The sequence below is a fragment of the Ursus americanus genome, chromosome 6 (assembly GCF_024610735.1).
Source record: "Ursus americanus isolate L20-20 chromosome 6, mUrsAme1.1.p, whole genome shotgun sequence".
Taxonomy (NCBI): domain Eukaryota; kingdom Metazoa; phylum Chordata; class Mammalia; order Carnivora; family Ursidae; genus Ursus; species Ursus americanus.
In genome coordinates, this window is record NC_142132.1 from 71,234,983 (window position 1) to 71,253,654 (window position 18,672).

At 39.7% G+C, this 18,672-nt stretch overlaps 2 protein-coding genes across 10 annotated transcripts in view; one reads left to right on the forward strand and one right to left on the reverse strand.

Annotated features, from left to right (window-relative positions):
• Positions 1-5,647, reverse strand: part of ARID4B (AT-rich interaction domain 4B) — a 146,634-nt gene extending 140,987 nt beyond the window's left edge. For 4 of the 5 annotated variants that reach the window (XR_006777078.2, XM_045783459.2, XM_087863134.1 and 1 more), the window contains exons 1-2: positions 5,218-5,647; positions 4,329-4,383 (exon numbers count right to left, since the gene is read on the reverse strand). Coding sequence is in view for 4 of the 5 variants with exons in the window: in XM_045783459.2 (XP_045639415.1) it covers positions 4,329-4,334 (6 nt within the window). In the remaining variant the exon portion in view is untranslated. The remainder of the gene's footprint in view (positions 1-4,328; positions 4,384-5,217) is intronic. The other variant, XM_045783458.2, reaches the window with a different exon arrangement.
• Positions 5,648-6,006: 359 nt separating this feature from the next.
• Positions 6,007-17,507, forward strand: GGPS1 (geranylgeranyl diphosphate synthase 1). Of its 5 annotated transcripts, none has more exons than XM_045783460.2 (5): positions 6,007-6,224; positions 8,308-8,469; positions 9,478-9,570; positions 14,654-14,724; positions 14,964-17,507. In XM_045783460.2, exons 3-5 carry the CDS (start codon positions 9,501-9,503, stop codon positions 15,723-15,725), a joined length of 903 nt encoding a protein of 300 aa, XP_045639416.1. In that variant the 5' UTR covers positions 6,007-6,224; positions 8,308-8,469; positions 9,478-9,500; the 3' UTR covers positions 15,726-17,507. The 5 variants fall into 5 exon arrangements, with proteins under 5 accessions (XP_045639416.1, XP_045639420.1, XP_045639417.1 ...); XM_045783464.2 differs by having other exon boundaries at positions 8,348-8,469; XM_045783461.2 differs by lacking the exon at positions 8,308-8,469.
• The last annotated feature ends 1,165 nt before the right edge of the window (positions 17,508-18,672 follow it).

The following is an 18,672-nucleotide window of genomic DNA, read 5'->3' on the forward strand; positions in this document are numbered from 1 at the left end:
TTTGCTTGGTGTCTCTGTATCCTAATTTAAAGTGAACTCCATGAGGGGAAGAACTCTTGTTTTGTTTACTGCTGTATCCTCAATACCTAGAAGCATGTCTGGTACACAGAGGGCACACAATTACCTCTTCGGTGACTGAATTCACAGACTGAAGTAGCAAAAACACATTCTTCCGTGAAATATGTACTCATCCAACATGCTTTTTTAAAAAATTACAATAGACAAAGAATTAGCAGTTTAGACAGAACACAAGTCAGTGTTTTACAAAACTACCTGTTCATCAAAAGACCACAAATTCATAGGACAAAATACATATGCCACATTATAGATGTAAATCCTCTCAAATAATACAATTAAAAGTTAACTATGAGTTAACATTCACAATGAATCAACCAAGCCTCTGATTTCTCTTCATCCTACCTGCTCTTAATCTTACATTTTAACTAGAGGATGTGGACATCCTACAGGTCCCTTCAATACTCAAAACCCTGCACAACATCTTTACTTCAATGCCAACATACTTCAGATGACAATAATATCAAGCTCATGCCCCAAGACAGAAATTTCTTCTTCCCACCCTAGGGCGAGTTACTAGGTCCTGAATTCTATTTCCTGGATATCTACCCGCACTGCATTAGTTCAAGCCCTTACCCACATCTCAGTTGGACTTCTCACCTGTAATCTCCAGATCTTCCATTCATATCTCCCCTATGACATACTACAATACTACCAAAGTGACCTCTCCAGAATATAAATCCATCAACTTTACTCCTTTCTAACAACCTTCAGTGTTTCCATGTACCGTTCAAGAAAATTTTCAACTCCCTATCTTAGCCTTCTCCCATCACTGCCCTCCTATTCCCATCCCAAACACATCATGCTTTAAGTTAGGCACAGTGAACTAACAGTTTCCAAATACACGATTTTGGGTTTTTTTCCATTTTCCAACATGTAGTCCCCTTTCTGTCTCAAACACTCCTTTCTACCCTTCTTTGCCCAATGAAAGCTTCAACACTCAGCTTAGATGTCAATTCTACCAGAGAACTTTCCATGACTCTGATTTAGATGTCCTCTTCTGTCCTCCCACAGCACTTACCACAATTACTGTATACTGCAGTCAACACTCTTATAATTCAATATGTGCTGTTCTGCTTTATTTTTCTGTGTCTTCTACTAAATTGTGAGTTCCTTGAGGGCAGATCTGATAGCTTATTCACCTTCATTCCACACTGCCTGATGCATGGAAAGGGTTGTTGTTGAATGATTTATGAAAGAGGGAAGAGGAAGAAAGAAGGGAAGAAGAAGGGGGTAGAGAGAGTAGGGTAGAGGGAGGAAGGGAGAGGAAAGAAGGAAGAGAGAAAAAGAAGGAATGGGGGGAAAAGGAAGGGAAAGAAAGAGGGAAAGGAGGAGCCACAGAAAGGAAAGGGGGAAGGAAGGTGGGAGGAAAGGGGCAGGGTAGTGAGAACATTCACACAAGCAAAGGGCATTTGTAATCAATCCATCATTTTTATGTGTTCTAAAATCAGTGGTACAGAAGAGAAGGATACATCTATCTGAAAAAGCCCATCTCTCCAAGATTCTAAGCACAACCATCTAAATCACTTATCCCATAAAGTTTCTGAAATCTCCAGCCTCTCCAGCTTCTCCCACTTCACTTGAAAATTTGCTGCTATGTAATGAGAGATGTTAATAACGTGCACAATGTATAAGCACAAAAACAGTCTTAGTTAGAAAAAAGTAAGAAATGAATCTGACATAATTAAGTCTTGGAATCATTTACAAACTTTCAATAATCTAGGATTTCCTGAAAATGTGCTATATCACTGACACTGAAAGATCTATAGAAAGTATAAAAAGTAAATCCAACGTAACCCCAACATCATGACCTACGTTAAGAACAAAACTGCTTTTGTGTTACAGTGCTATTTCTCAAAAACACAATGCGCAAAAATATTACAAGATAGAATATACTAGTGAGTAAAGGGGCTTTATTTAAAAAAACTCTTGAAGTACTACAGCAAAATTGTTTCTAAAACATGTAATATTTACAATGATATATACATTTTTTTTTATTTTGGGACTTTAAAGCAATAACCAGAAAAGTATTACTAAATGTTCTTTCAATGACATCAATACACTGTCACTTAATAAAATGTAAAAATTTCTTGTGACTAATAAAACAGATAATAAAAACTTAAAAGCTTGCTTCAAAGTACAAATATGTTTGGTAAGATCTGATAAATAGCATAAATCCTTCTATAGCTCAGTTGTCATTACAATTTAGAAACTAGGAACACAAAAAAAAGAGAAAATGTGAGCCCAATATAACCACTACTAAATACTTCTTGAATTGCAACTTTGTTAAAGCAAATACCAACCATAGGTAACCTCTCAATGTTCACCATGTAAGAAATTAAGTTATAAGAAATAAGCTAATTGTAGTACTGCTGATTATCAGTAGACTCCCAATAAGAAGACTCACTATACATACAATAACAGGAAGTTCTTCTTGTATAAAATTAGAAATTTACTAATAACTCCTTCCTTTCAACATTAGTAGTACCCTTTCTTAAAAAGGCAATGTTAATGGAAATGCTAAGCACTTAAAATTAGTAGTTCTAAAATAATACCAAAAAATTTGCATTTGCCTAATATTATGACACTTTTAAGGCTAAAGTTTCCAACGTACTTTCATTTTTTAAACACACAAGTTAAAAAAAAAAAAGGAAATGAAAGGAAGAAAAGGAAAGAAAAGTTAAATCTTAAGGACCTTCAACTTACAACATTTCTTTTAATCAAACATTAACAGAGTACCAAAAATGTGCCAGGCACTACACTGGGAACTATGACAGACTGCACTATCTATCACAGACTAAATCCTCTATTATTCAGCTTTTGAATTTACTATATGTTATCCAACCCAACACTTTTCTTAAGAAATTCTCACCCAACACCAAGAAGATACACGGTTTTTCCTAACAAATTCCCTTGTCACTGTTTTACACAGGTCAGAGTTATAGCTAGCATCTGTGACTAACAAAAGGGATCCGTCTCCGAAACATCATTGATTATTTTTTTCATTTACATGAAGGTGAGACAGGAATTCAACAGATATAAACTGTGTCAGATAGTTTATAGCACCCCAAACACAAGAAGGAAAAAAACTAAAAAAAAAAAAAAAAAAAAGAAAAACTAGCCTAAACTTAATTACTTTGTATAGCTGATAAATATTTAAGTAGTCACAGCTTTTTACTTTCTTCCATGAACACAAACATTACATATTTTCATTTAGATGCAGTACTATAAAAGCAGTCAATCTGAAGAGAAAAAAAACTTGTTTTCAAATAATTCAAAGGAACTATCAAAAGCAAACAACGTTTACATTTTCACATACTGTTCTATGCATTTCTCTACTTGTGAACACACCCTACCTTTTCAAGCACTTATGAAATTGTCATGGATGAAAAATATCTCTAGTCTCTAAGTTCCACCAGTTGAATCTAAACAGGTCAGATATCTAAGGCTTTCTATTCTCCAATGTACTAAAAAATGACAACATTCAATTACATAGTCTCTAAAGAAAACAACTTCTACTTTCATTGCCATAATTTCTTCCACCAACTAAGTAAATTCTACTTTTTACACACTATCCTCCATTCAGTTAACATGTTTACATTTAAGAGGAACCTGGTCATGGGTTTTCCACATCAATCCACACTGGTTTTATCACAACATCTGACAATTTACAGACTAAATGGATTAACAAAGAAAAAAACAAAAAACCATATAATCCTAAATTCCAGGAAAATACAAGGAAAAACTGCTATCTGAGTTGTGTAAAGATCATGAAGATTCTCTTTAAAAATCTTTCAATGGAAACTATTTTCAGGGCTAACCAAATAGGTCTTCTGCTAAAAATTCACAGTACTGCTCACACAATTAACGAGATTTTCTTTCAGCAGTGTAATCGCTAGAACCACAATACAGTTCAGTTTCTAGAGTCAGATTACTTGACCTGCTTTCTGTTTTACCTTTAAAACACTTTATTTCATGCAGTTACTCCTGTCTCACCCTGCAAAAAGAGATGTTCTATATGGGAGAATTATGCTCAGTGCGACATCCTGTAAGTGGCCCCAACTCCACCGCAAAGCCGACAGAGAGCCACACCAGCTGACCCCCATCGTCTCCCGGGAAAGGGGCTCGGGCACCAAGCCACCAAACACACCTTCCTCGGCAAACCTCGGAGGCCCCACACACGACCTCGATCAAACCCCCCCTACTTCCCCAATTCTAGAACTCCAGAGATCGTTTTCCGTAAGCAATCTTACCTTCATGATGATTCCGGGACCGCGATCCCCTCGAAAACACCAGATTCACCTGCACCTGGAGGAGAAACAAAAGACACCCAGTCAACACCACAGGCACCCCTCTGCACTGGCGGAGGCGGAGGAAACCAAGCGAAGCCTGAACCCCGAAGAAAGAGCCTTAGCGGACGTCAGCCCCCGAACCACGAAACGCCGATGAGGGGCTCCCTGTGGCCTCGCCAGCCCCGCAAACCCAGCCACCTACACAGCTCGGCAGCTTCCCGTCCCCATTGTCGGGACCCGACGGAGTTTCCCGTCTCCGACAATGACGCCATTTCTGTCAGAGAAGAAACTCACAACAAGCCCGGGGGCCGGCGCGGGGCCGGCTGTCCTTCCCGAGGGCCTCTGGGCCCGGCCGAGCGGCTCGGCGCCCCAGAGGGTCGCGCAGCCCCGCGTCCGAGCCGGAGCAGGCCCGGGCACGAGGGGCCCCGGGTGGGGGCGGCGAGAGGCCAAGCGGGCCGGAGGGCCGCGGGCAGGAGCGACCCACCGCACAGCCGCTGCTCACGTCCCGTTCCGAGGCGGAGACCAGACAAGTGCAAGCGGGATCCCCGGCTGCCGGGCCGCGGGGACCGCCAGAGGACCGAGGGGCCGGGAGGCAGCACAGCCCCCCGCGCCGGCCCGGGCCCCCCAGCGCGGCCCGGAGCCGCTAAACCGGTGAGTGTGCGGCCGCCAGGCTGGGGGGCGACTCGGACTCGGCAACTGCACGGGGGCGGGGGCTCCCGGGAGGCCGAGGCCCCGAATCCGGGCGCCCGGCGAGACCACCGAGCGATCGTCCCCTGCTCCTCGGCCCGGCCGGGTGACTCCCGAAAGGACCCCCTTACGAGACCGCAAAAGCCTCAGAAAATGCCCCTACCTTCCGCGGAGGCGAGCTCTGACCCTGGCACGTCCAGAGTTCCCTCCCCTACTCCCCCCCAAAACCAGTAGGCCCGGGGGAGAGATGGGGGAAGAAGGGCGGCGGGTCCAGCGGTTGCTGAGGCTGAAGCTCCGGCTCCTCCTCCTCCCGCGGCGGCGACTGGTACCTTTGTTTGGCGGCCGCTCGGGCTCCCTCGCTGGGGGGAGGGGGGGACGACGAAAAATCCCTCCCGGACTGGAGGTCCGGGCCCCGAATCGCGCTGCCCTCCAGAGGAAGGCGGCGCCAGACCCTCTGCGGCTCCCTCCGGGCAAAGGTCCAGGCGGTGGCCGTGGCGGCGGCAAGCTTAAGCTCAAGAGTCTCCCTCCGCTCCGGCGCCCGAGCTCCTCACTCCGGACTCGACTGACGGGCAAACATCGCTTCCCCCCCCCACCCCAAGTGCCCCCCCTCCCTTCTTTCTCCCCTCCCCTAGATATTTTCCCCTCCCCTACCTCTTTCCCGGATGGCCTCTTAGACGACCTCGGATTGGTTAGCATCCTTTAGAACCCGCCCATACCCTATTCTTATTGGTCCCCGAGATACAAACAACGACGCCATTTTCCCACCACTTCTATGGAAACAGAAAGTTACGCCTCAAAGCTTCCCGGGAAGTGTAGTCCAACCTCTGGGGCCAATGCGCAAACCCTTCCCCAGGAGAACTGCAAGACCCGCAATGCCCCGCGTCTGCATGAGACAAGAAGTGGGGGGAGGGGGAAGGGGCGGGGCGACAAAGCAGAGGGGAGGCGGCAACGACGCCTGCGCAGTGTGACCGGGATGGCGCATTTTCTTGCACCGAGTAATGCGGTGTCGCTGACGGCTGAGGAGGGTGGAGAGTTCTGTAGTGAAGTAGGGGGAGGGATCCATGTAGGCGTGAGGCGGAGTCTTGGTCTGAACTGTAAAGTGGGAAGTTGATGCTGGGTACTACTACTCCGGGACCGGCAGCGCGAAGGTTGTGATATCACCGTCGAACCGTGAGCGGCTGTGGTGGCGGCCGGGGGAAACCCGGATGGGAATGAGGGCGGGGGAGGCTGGAAGGCGGGGTCGAGAGGAAAGAAAGAAAGGAGGGTGAGGACCCGGATGCTGAACCGGATTGTGTATGAATTTTCCATGCTTGCTAGAGAAGGGGAGGAGCGGTAGGTGACCCAGTAAGGCGGAAGGGGGCATCTGAGCCGAGAGGAAGCAGGAACCTCACCGACTCTGCGGGCTCTGGGTGCACAGCAGCACCTTGAAGCTCTTTTGCCAAGTCTCTGTTAAAAATCTGCCTTGAAGTTATTTAAATCCACTGCCTGTAGCTCGGGCAAATTTCTTCGGGTCTATCATCTCCCGAAGTTTGAGTGGAAGGATTCATTCTGAGTTTCACAGCTACACTTAATATTTGTATGTCACTATTTAGCAATTTTGAAACCCGATCATTCCCTTTAAAAAAAAAAACCAACTTGCACGGTATTTTAACTTTTTATATTGCAAGTGTATGCCCTGATTTCATCCTCTAATGCGTTAGAAGGCACTTTCCGTTAGTTCGTTCAATCCTTCACACATTTGTTGAGCGCCTACCATATAGAAAAACGGTACAGATAGCTATGAACTAAAATGGACACACAAGTGAATGTGAAATGAAATTGATAACAGTGGTGAGTGCTACAAAGGAGAGTTACGTGATGATTTAAAATAGGGAATTTGGCTTAAGGGAAGTAGAGTGAGGCTCTAGCTGAGAGTGGGTTAGCAGGAGTTAACTAAGGAAAGAACGTTCTAGGCAGAATAAATAACTTGCTGGATAGCCTTGTATCTAGAGGGAGCTTTTAAAGTGTGAAGAACTAACATAATAATAATAACAACAACAACAATAATAATGAGATAAAGTGTGAAGTACTGTAGCTTGGGCGGGGGGGAGTAGCCCAGCCTTAGTTCGTTAAGGAGATTTGTTACCTAAGAGCAAAGGGATGTCTTCTGAGGGTTCTCAATCTTTTGGGAAATAGAGCCAGATCTGAATTTTGCAAAGATCACTGGCTGAAGAGTAGAGGTCTAGATTAGACGGGCAAATGTAGGGAGCCCAACCAGGAGATTATTTCAGTAGTAGTCCACACAGAGGGGACAATTTATTTTTATATTAGTATTCATCCATCAATTGTATGAACAAATTAAAGGCAGTTTTCCAGTTTTGAAAGTGAGTAGTTTCAGACACTCTCACAGAGGCATTCTGTAGTTACTCAATCTAAAAACAGGTTAGTAGATTTCATGTAACACAATGCCTCTTTATATTTGAGTCTAGTACCTGATGGCTGAAATTTCCAGCCATAATAGAATACCGTTGCATTTAAAAAAAGGGGGGGGGGAGCATGTAGGGTATAGGCCACAGTGTATAGAACCCCTGAAACTTAAGACATAAAACAGATTACTTTTCAATACCTAGAAAAATTGAGGTTCCTGTGTTTTCCCTCTACTGAGAATACTTGTGTATAAACATCCTCTAGGAAAGGACCATTAATTCACTTACTTGTTAAGTGAAAGTTCTTAAGATATTTTTTAAAAATTAATAACTACTATTTTCTGGTTTTTAATGGCATCGGTTAAAGCCTTAAGAATTGGAACAAAGGTTAGTTAGCTCTAACTTCTGGGCAAGAGTATACCTGTCTCCAGATGGAGAAAAAGAGTTCTTGAAAGGTGGACTCACTGATTTTCAAGTTAAGTGTGTTCTGGAGGTTGTGAAAAAAGATAAACAGGATTATTGCTCTCAACCTAGTTGGGAAGAGATGCCTACCAACTGTTTTAAATGCAAAAGTATATAAAAGATGCCTTTTTTGTTTATCCTACCTTTAATTCTGCTCAGTAGTCTTTTATGTAAGTGATTATTCTTCCTGCTTCTCATCTTTTCTTTTTTTAATCTCTTAAGAATGACGTAACATGTCAAAGTTTAAACAGTATAGATAAGAGATTACTAATTTTTAGATAATTTCAAAATATTTTCTGAACTTTTTTTCCCTTGTGACGTACTGGGTATTAATTATCAGTTCAGGCAGGTGTAAAACTTTTCCACATGGAATGTTTCTCTTTGAGGTTATATTGCTAAGATGATTTCCTTTGCTGGATTGCTCAGTTCCTAAGATTGTTTCACCTAGTCATTCAAGAGAAGATTACAAAAACTACATTTTTCAGTCGTTTTGGTTCATGATCCTAAAGACCAAATGATTGTTACAGAAGCAAAGAAAGCAGGTAAAGGTAAGAAACCACCTAAAATGTGCGCAAGATGTCAGAGCAGTTAGAAAAGATAAGGACAAATAAAAATAGAAAGATACAAAGAAACCAAGTAGGGATTGGATTCAACAGTAAAGAAGGATTGTAGGAAGACCATGAGTGGTATTCTAGGAAATATCGAAGTAAATATAAAACTCAGATAATAAATCACTACAAGGGAATATTGTGTGTGTGTATCTGTGTGTGTGTGTATACAGGGTAATATTTTTGATAATTGCATTCAAGTTAATGCATGTCTTAAATTAGAATCTCTGAAATGGATTGATTGTAAAAAAAGTATAAAAGAGAAGTTTTCCCCTTACATTTTAAGTATATAAAATTTATTCATCTTAATGCTCATTGAAAAAAGTATGCTTTACTAATTTATGTAATCAAATATAGAAGTATCTAATTCTGTGGATTTGTTTTGTCATCGATTTGATGTCAACAATTTAAGCCTTTATGGTTGAGTAAAATAAGAAAGGCTTAGTATGAGCTTTGTAACTAAGGAAATCACTTACAAACCAGGTAAATACTCTGACCAATAAAATCACTTGAAGATTTTCCTTTTTTTTTTCTTACAAGAGATAATTTACGAATCATATAGTTCACCCATTTAAATTATACATTTCAGTATATTCACAGGGTTGTGCAACCATCACCACTATCTAATTTTAGAATATTTTAATCCCTACAGAAAGAAACTTCATACTCTCTATTCTTGCTGCCCCAACGCTAGGCAATCATCAAGCTACTTTCTGTCTTTATAGATTTACCTATTCTGAACATTTCATATAAATGGAATATAATATGCGGTCTTTTGTGACTGGCTTCTTTCACTTAGCATGTTTCAAGATTTCATATATGTAGAATTTTCTTATAAAACAAAACTGAAAGTCTACCTGTACAAAAACACCTTGAGATATAAATTACTTTGCATTTGAAACTCAAAATTAATTTAGTTATTAAGATTATGTTTCTCCTTTTTCACAGATCAGCTTTGAAATTTAAAAACAATGGAGAAGACTCAAGAAACAGTCCAGAGAATTCTTCTAGAACCCTATAAGTATTTACTTCAGTTACCAGGTAACTGTCTAGTTATGGTCCATATGGAGTCTTGTTATAGAGTAGTGGTCATTCAAATGCTAGCATACAGAAAAGTTTAGACTTACCAGCTCTTAAGATTTCCTATTTAATAAGGTGATACATATAAGAAAAATGACAAATAGAACTTTTAAGTTTTGTGTTCTTAAAAGGGACATTCTTGAAGCACTTTAAGCATTTTTAAAATGTCCAATTATACAGTATAACTTAAAAAAATATTGAAAACATTTGAGTATGTCATTGGAGGTTGTATTCTTTAGGGATGCCACACATTCCTATTCCCCACTATTTAGATATCAGGGGCTTTTATGCCAATACATATAACAACAAAAAGCTTCACTCTACTTTTCACATTCATGTTTTCTACTATCACGCACACACTGCATTTCTTATGCTACTAGTTCCTTTAAGAGCCAAATAGTAATGCATCTCTAAGTCACATTACTTGGAAACATAGCCCACATTATTCCTATATAAAGATGGGTCACCTGAACATGGCTTCTTACATTAACACCTGCCTAATCACATGTATATGCATGTTTTATTTTGCTATTTTTTTAACTTGGTCTGGAAAATGATAATAGCAAGTTAAAACTCATATATATAATAAGTGTGGGTTCTTGTAATAAAAATTCATTCGTAAACCACTTACTTGAAACTTGGAATGCTCTTTCTTATAGAAATTATGTAAAAGGTGATGTTAGTTGACAACCATAAAAACCTATTTAGCCCATAAGATAGCGAACCTATAGACCAGTAATGTTCTCAACTCAGCCATAATAAACATCTTTTCATTTCTGTTCTAAAGTGCACACCTTTCTTTATGGGCACACCACAGTGGTATTTTGTGTATTTCTATTCTTAGTAAGCCTGGAGAGAATAAATATGGTTACAAAGGCAGAAGAGTGGTAGCTCCCCAGCTACATCTTGGAAGCCATCATGATTAGTGTCCTTTCTATTCTGGCAGACCTAAATGGAGACACGTACCTGCTAATGTCAGTGCTTCAAAAGAATGGAGGGAACCATCTCCCCAACTCAAATTATACCCAGCCATATTGTCTGACATAACTCACCAAAACTTATTAAATAAAATCTAATGGACAGCATAAAGATACTCCATAGTACAATAGAAGCAATATAAAAGGATCCTAAATTTTTTTGATATAAATTACCTTCCACTATGATGATTCCAGAGACAAAAAAATAATAAAATCCTTCTTATATGTTAAAATCCAAACATATTAAAGATGAAATCCTTAAGATCCAAAGGACAAAGAAGATATACACTTTTTAAAAAACTAGCCAATCTGTTACTATTTTTAAATTCATTACAGATGGTAAACCTCTTTATTGCCTACACCCAGGGCAGACAACGTCCCTTAGCATGGTGCTGCTTTTTATTGATATATAACTGCATAAACAATGATTGTAAGTACAGCTTGGAAAGTTAACCAGGGGGGCACCTGGGTAGCTCAGTCGGTTGAGCATCTAACTTCAGCTGAGGTCATGATCTCAGGGTCCTGGGAGCAAGGCCCATTTTAGGGCTCTGCACTCAGTGGGGAGCCCACTTCTCTCTCTCCTTCTTCCCCTCCCCTCCCCACCATGCATGCATGCTCTCTCAAATAAAAAAATAAATCTTTAAAAAAGGATCAAAGAAAAAACACAAAAGAAGAACAGTGCGAAGGAAAAGTACCTGCTATTTAAGAAAAGGCCAAGGGGTGTCTGGGTGGTTCAGTCAGTTAAGCATCTTGACTCTTGATTTCAGCTCAGGTCATGATCTCAGGGTGGTAAGATCAGATTCTCTCTCTCCCTCTACCCTACCCACACCCCCTTTTCCCCCGGAAAAAGAAAAAGCCAAAAGACCTCTTTTGAGTGATATTTATTCAGCAGTTAGTAACTACACTTACTTCAGGGTCTCCCACTGAGAAACATGAGGTGGTTTCTCCTGCATTCTACCCATCTCTTGGGCTTATTTTGTAACAAGTTTGCAAACACTGGCTAGAACTGGGCTATGGTAAAACATGCCAGTTATCAGTGCTGTAGAGTCTGAAGAGTGTCTCCTGTTCTGCTACTGTGCAAAGCAAGGACTGTCTGTAGCTACATTTTAGTAATGATGTTTACTGTGTAATGAACTTCTGTAACATTTTTTTTTAATCCTCATTATCTTGAAGTAGTATTTTAAGCCATTAGATAACATTTAAAACTCTCATTAGGTATCTCACTTTTTTTTAATCAAATGTAATCTTGCATCCATTATAGAATATAACCTCAAAAGATTTTCCTAAAGAAATAGAAAATTATGGGGTACCTGGCTGACTCTGTGGAGCACATGACTCTTGACCTTGGGATTGTAAATTCACGCCCCACTTTGGGTGTAGAGATTACTTAAATAAAAATCTTTGGGGTGCCTGGGTGGCTCAGTCAGTTAAGCGTCTGCCTTTGGCTCAGGTCATGATCTCAGGGTCCTGGGGTCGAGCCTGCGTCTGGCTCCCTGCTCAGTGGGGAGAATGCTTCTCCCTCTCCCTCTGCCCCTCCCCACCCCCGCTCATGCTCTCTCCCTCTCTATCTCAAATGAATAAATAAAATCTTTAAAAAATAAATTACGAAACAAAAATCTTTAAAAAGAAATAAGGGGTGGAGGAATTGGGTGATGGGCATTAAGGAGGACATTTGATGTAATGAGCATTGGATGTTATATGCAACTGATGAATCAATAAGTTCTACCCTGGAAACTAATAATACAGTATACGTTAACTAAATTGAATTTAAATAAAATTTTTTTTAAAAAATTGGGGGGGTACCTGGGTGGTTCAGTCTGTTAAGCCTCCATCTTATGATTTCAGCTCAGGTCATGATCCCAATCTGAGGGTTGTGAGATTGATCCCTCATCAGACTCCCCGAGGAGTCTGCTTGAGATTCTCTCCCTCTCCTTCTGCCCCTCTGCTTGCACATGCACTCTCCTCCCCTCCCCCAAATAAATAAATTAAATAAATAAGTAAATAAATAAAATCTTAAAAAAAAAAGAAATAGGAAATTGCATTATGGATAATAAACCTATTTTTCGCAGAGAACTTCAGAGTTCCTAAAGTTATCTAAAGGTGGGCCAGACCATTTATTCTGTTGGAAAGTCGTTCTTGCTAATAAGAAATTATAATAATTAACAATTATTAATATTGGGATTTTCTGAAATTTGTGAAGTCAAATGACTTTTATTTATTTGCCTTAGTGTAGGTCCCCAGGCCAGGAGTCAGTAATGTTAAGGTCTTTTAAAGAGGAAAGGTAATTGAGGACGCCTGGGTGGCTCGGTTGAGCATCAGACTCTTGACTTCGGCTTAGGTCATGATCTTGGGGTCATGGGATCAAGCCCTAGCACCAGGCTCCGCATTCAGCACAGTCTGCTTGTCTCTCTCCCTCCCTCTCTGCCCCTACTCCCACTCACGTGCTCTTTCTAAAATAAATCTTTTAAAAAAATAAATAAAGAGGAAAGGTAATTATTGTTTGTTTCTTTTACTTTTTTTGTTTTTGTTTGTTTTTTTAAGATTTTATTTATTTATTTATTTGACAGAGAGAGAGACAGCCAGCGAGAGAGAGAACACAAGCAGGGGGAGTGGGAGAGGAAGAAGCAGGCTCACAGCGGAGGAGCCTGATGTGGGGCTCGATCCCAGAACGCCGGGATCACACCCTGAGCCGAAGGCAGATGCTTAACCGCTGTGCCACCCAGGCGCCCCTGTTTCTTTTACTTTTGAGGGATCTCTATGACTAGCACCTGTTAGAAACTTCTTGGGGCCTTAAATCAGTCCAGACCCCAGAATCTGGTTAAAGGAATAAAAAATATTAAAACACAACTGCATTACCTGCAAGTTAAGCCATTTATTCTGTTTTCTATGTACATTCTAGAGCAGAAGGGAAAATGTGGCTCCACATCGATTCTTTGTGTTCTTCATCTTCTGAACTTGTTTTTTAAAGCAATGTGGGTTACTTTACACAGATGTGCTTTGTAAGTATAGCTCAGATTGGCCTTTGTTAAACTGGAAAGTAGATCAAAAGTATAAAGTATATAGCTGCCCCCCAGACCATACTCACCTTAAAGGTTAGTAGACAGAACATACTGCTTCTTGAACCCTAAGAGATCCTTCTCTTTTAGACTTCTCACAAAAAGTGCAACTTTCTTTCATTTGGATATGTGATGAGAGCTTATGTATTCATTTGCTTGGGTGATTGGTACAGAGAAAACATAGATAGTCTTAGAAAATGCTGTTTTGTTCACTGAAACATTTTATGTAACTTTTTTCTGAAACCTCATCTGAAATTAGGATGTTACTATGCAGTCACTCTAGGAGGAAGCTCGTAGAACATTATTAAAAGAACTGTTTGGGGTTTTTATCTACCATTCCTTTATATTTGGGCTAAAATGACTTCTATTGATAACCACTACCCAAAGACCCCTTGAGCTTTCCATGTAAGAAAACAATAATATTGAAAAGCTAATGGCCCTAGTCAAAATAAAGAGATTAACTTTTGACTGCTCTGGGGTGCTACAAGGGAATACTTCAGGGAATGGTCATCTCATTTTTTTATAGGAAAGAAACAGAGTTGTACAGTCTCTAAAACCTTAATTTAAAAGAATGGTAGATAATTTTAAGAGGTAATATTATGAGATTTTATTGAATTCAATAGCAAAGTACATTTCCTTACAAATACCTATAGTTCTCTGTAACACAGTGCTAATTAACTGCCACTGACTAGACTGACTTATTTTTCAAAAAAGAAGTGAACTAGATCATAGTTCCTAAAATGCCCATTTCATTCCAAAATTGTTGATACAAGTTAAGATGAAAGGAGTGGGCTTACTAGTGGGCTATTTGAATAATTTAGGATCTCTTTGCCTGCCCTAATTTTGAAAGGCTGTGAGCTTTTAGAATGAGTTTTGGTAGAGGGGGCAGTAGGGGCCCAGCAGTGATGGGATTGGATTCATCAAGGCTGAACAGTTTGCAAGGAAGTTTCTGAATTTTTTTTAATAGCCAAAATACTAATTTTATTACCAAATTTTATTCTTTAATTTCAGGTAAACAAGTGAGAACCAAACTTTCACAGGCATTTAATCATTGGCTAAAAGTTCCAGAAGACAAGCTACAGGTATTTAGGCAATTCTAACCTCGTTCTTAATCCCTGACAAATTAATAGATGTCACATAAAATACTCCTTGTTCTTAATTGAGTTTAATGTGCATACGTGTATTGTTTTATATTGAGGTTGCTAAATAATTATTCATTGCAGAAACTAAGAAACCTGAGACTCTCATAATCTGTTAAGTATTTATAAGCTGTTTTGAGTAGCTCAAATAAAATGAAATTGTTACTTGTCTTTTTTGTTAGATTATCATTGAAGTGACAGAAATGTTGCATAATGCCAGTTTGCTCATTGATGATATCGAAGACAACTCAAAACTCCGACGTGGCTTTCCAGTGGCACACAGCATCTATGGAATTCCATCTGTCATCAATTCTGCCAATTATGTATATTTTCTTGGCCTAGAGAAAGTCTTAACCCTTGATCACCCAGATGCAGTGAAGCTTTTTACCCACCAGCTTTTGGAACTCCATCAGGGACAAGGTCTAGACATTTATTGGAGGGATAATTACACTTGTCCTACTGAAGAAGAATATAAAGCGATGGTGCTGCAAAAGACAGGTGGACTATTTGGGTTAGCAGTAGGTCTCATGCAGTTGTTCTCTGATTACAAAGAAGATCTAAAGCCACTACTTAATACACTTGGGCTCTTTTTCCAAATAAGGGATGATTATGCTAATCTACACTCCAAAGAATATAGTGAAAACAAAAGCTTTTGTGAAGATCTAACAGAGGGAAAGTTCTCATTCCCTACCATTCACGCTATTTGGTCGAGGCCTGAAAGCACCCAGGTGCAGAATATCTTGCGCCAGAGAACCGAAAATGTAGATATTAAAAAATACTGTGTACATTATCTTGAGAATGTAGGTTCTTTTGAATACACTCGGAGTACTCTTAAAGAGCTTGAATCTAAAGCCTATAAACAAATTGATGCACGTGGTGGGAACCCTGAGCTCGTAGCTCTAATAAAGCACTTAAGCAAAATGTTCAAAGAAGAAAATGAATAATATTAAGCGATTTTTGATTAGGCCTGGTAGCTTATTGCAGTTGACTATTTTTTTTGTCTTTTAGCCTATCACTTTTTTAAAAATTTGGACCAAGCTGTCTGTCTCCACAAACTGAGTGAATAGGGGTGATGTGAATGAGGTTACTTCAATTTAGAACCCCTTTGTACAGATAATCATCATAGTACAAAGTTGAAGAAATCAAGAGGAGACACATTTAAATAGGTCTAATTTGAATATCAGATGCGCTAAGTTTGGACCTTATGGACAAATGCCACTAATGTTCTGTTGATTCTGTCAATAAAGAAGACTTCAGCTTCCAGAAATTTTTATCCAGATACTTTCTGACTGTACTGTATGGACAATTCCCCATTTGCCTACCCAGTTCCAAGCCAGTGACTCCTTGCGACCAGTTTCTGTGGCGAGCTGGTCCAGAGATCACTGGACCTCCTCTTTTCTTCCTAAATGTTGCTACTTAGAATATCTCACTCTCCTCTTGAAAAGTCCCTCACTAAAGTATTCCATGAAAAAGCTGACCGTGATAAGCAGTAAGTGCACTAGTCATCTCTCTTACCCTCTTCCTTTTTTTCTTCCCTGCCCAGCAGATTCTGCTCTTTAACCAAAGGGTCTCCACTTAATGAAATTTATATGCTAGCCCAAATTCATTCAATTTTCCTTGTAATTTTGATCCAAAAACTGATGAATATCTGGATACAGCAATGTCTTTCCATTTAGGAAGAAAGAAGGTACATGGGAAAAGTATTTTAGGAAGGAGCCTTTATTTAAGCCTTTTTATATTTTCCTATTGGTTAGTAGTAATCATAAAAGAGCTGTTTGCTCACCTTGAGTACAAAAGCGGGGAGGGGGGATGCTCTTTTTCTTTGCCACCCACATCACTACTCCCCCTTGAAGGCAATTGGTGCTTAAATAGAAAGGGAAGTAGGTATCTTTAATCTCTGTGATTAAAGGAATGAGAAGTGTTAACCTAAGAGCTTGTGCCGGGCTGAAAAGTAGTCAAAGGCTATGCTATCAGGCACTAATTAGCTTTATAGTGCTTTAACCCTGACTCTCTATCCCTTTTGTGTACTTTCCACCCCCAAGCCCCTGGAGCCATCTGGCAATAAGAGGTAGGAGAAAACAAAAGAAAAACCCTGATCCTTCATTTGCAAGTGTTGCTGACCTCCCAAAATGAAACTGTTTTCCAGAAACATTGCATTTTGCTTGATTGGTTCCATTACAGTATGTTCTATCAGATTTAATCACTATGTACTTGTATGAGAAATTCTCACTGAAGCCCTCAACCTAAATCTTTGAAGAGTTGGGTACTACCTTTACTAGCTTTTAAAATAATTTGAATCTTCCATTTTAATTGATACAAGGAAAACTTAAATCATGGGTATTTATGCTGCATTATGGAAACTTGAACTTTGTGTTTATGAATCCATTACTTAAAAGAAGAACTTAAAGATTATTCAAAAAGACTGAATGCTAACTATATAGACAAAATATTTACCTTTAAGATGAAGACAGCTTAAGTTGATTATTCCTTGTCTAATCAAAAAATTTGTCCTGGTGCTATTCATGATTCTTTTGTCGTTTGTATCTGGTCTTTGTCAATGACAAATGCTTGACTTTGAATTGGGGGTCTTAAAAAAAGAGTCATTTTATCCATTAAGTAATCAAAAATCTATTCCTTTCACTTGAACTATAATCGCAGTTGACAATACAGAAGAAAAATAATGTTAAGAGTAATTTAAATCTAATAAAATATATTAATTTATCTTACTTAGGTTTAAACTAGAGTATTTTTTTTTTCTGCATAAAGGAATGTCTTGGAAGCAAAGTAAGTTGCATTTTGTCATGTAAAACACCTGTAATTTTAAAACGTTTTCACATTTTCTAGTCTATGGAGGTTCAAAAATAAATTGATTTTTTTTCCTTGCCAAAACCAAAAGGATGAAGGCTAAATTATGTTGCCATAAATCACTTTCAGCAAGATTTTAGATCCATCAGCTCTTCTCTATTCTACTCCATTCCACTCTCTTAACTTCTAACTTGACTTCCTTCCCTTCCTGATCTATGCCCTATAGCCATTCACTTCAGGCGGCCTTTCAAGAGCTTTCTCAGATCATTTTCCTCCTTTCCTTAGGCCCTTCTCATCCTGCTGGTTCCCAATCCTGGGATGCATCCAATCACCCCCTTCTTTGCTCCTCCCAAGTTGCTCAGTGCTGCTGGGAGTGTTTCCAGAACTGCTGTTACAACCATTGCAGGTTAATATGTTAAGGCCTCAATAAGCCCTTTTATTGTTTATCTAATCCTGATAGAGGTTTCACATTGGTCAATCTAATGTCCCCTGCTTCTTTTCCACTCTTTTCCCAGTTAATGTAAACTCTGCAAATTTTCCTCCTCTCTACTTCTTAGGTCTTCAAATTGTCTGCCTTTCGTCTCAAGAAAAGTTGTTTGTCCTCATTCCATAAGGCCAAGGAAGCCTTCCTGTTCTTGTTTCCCTCCCTTTCTGCCTCTTGGCCAATTCAGTCCCCTGCCTTATTATCCTCAAGATTTATCCATTGGCTCTTTTTTTAATCAGTGTATTCAGAGGAAGGAAAAGGGGAAGGAAATACACATAGATGAAGTACCTATTGGGTACCAGATGATTTGTTTTTTCTTCAAGCATGTGCTGAACAGAGCCAGGACCTTGAATATAGGTCAAAGCACGTTGTTCTGTACAGCTGGCCTCCCGTTCTCTGTGGACACTTAAACGTGTTTAAAAGTTTGGAAAGCACTTGTCTATTATAATAACATACATTCCAACCGAAGTGGACTTTCCAAAGCATAAATCTGATTGTCATTCGTATATCTTATATTCTGTTTGGTTTGTTTGGATTTTTTGGATTTTATTTATTTATTTATTTATTTATTTATTTATTTATTTGAGAGAGAGAGAGCACAT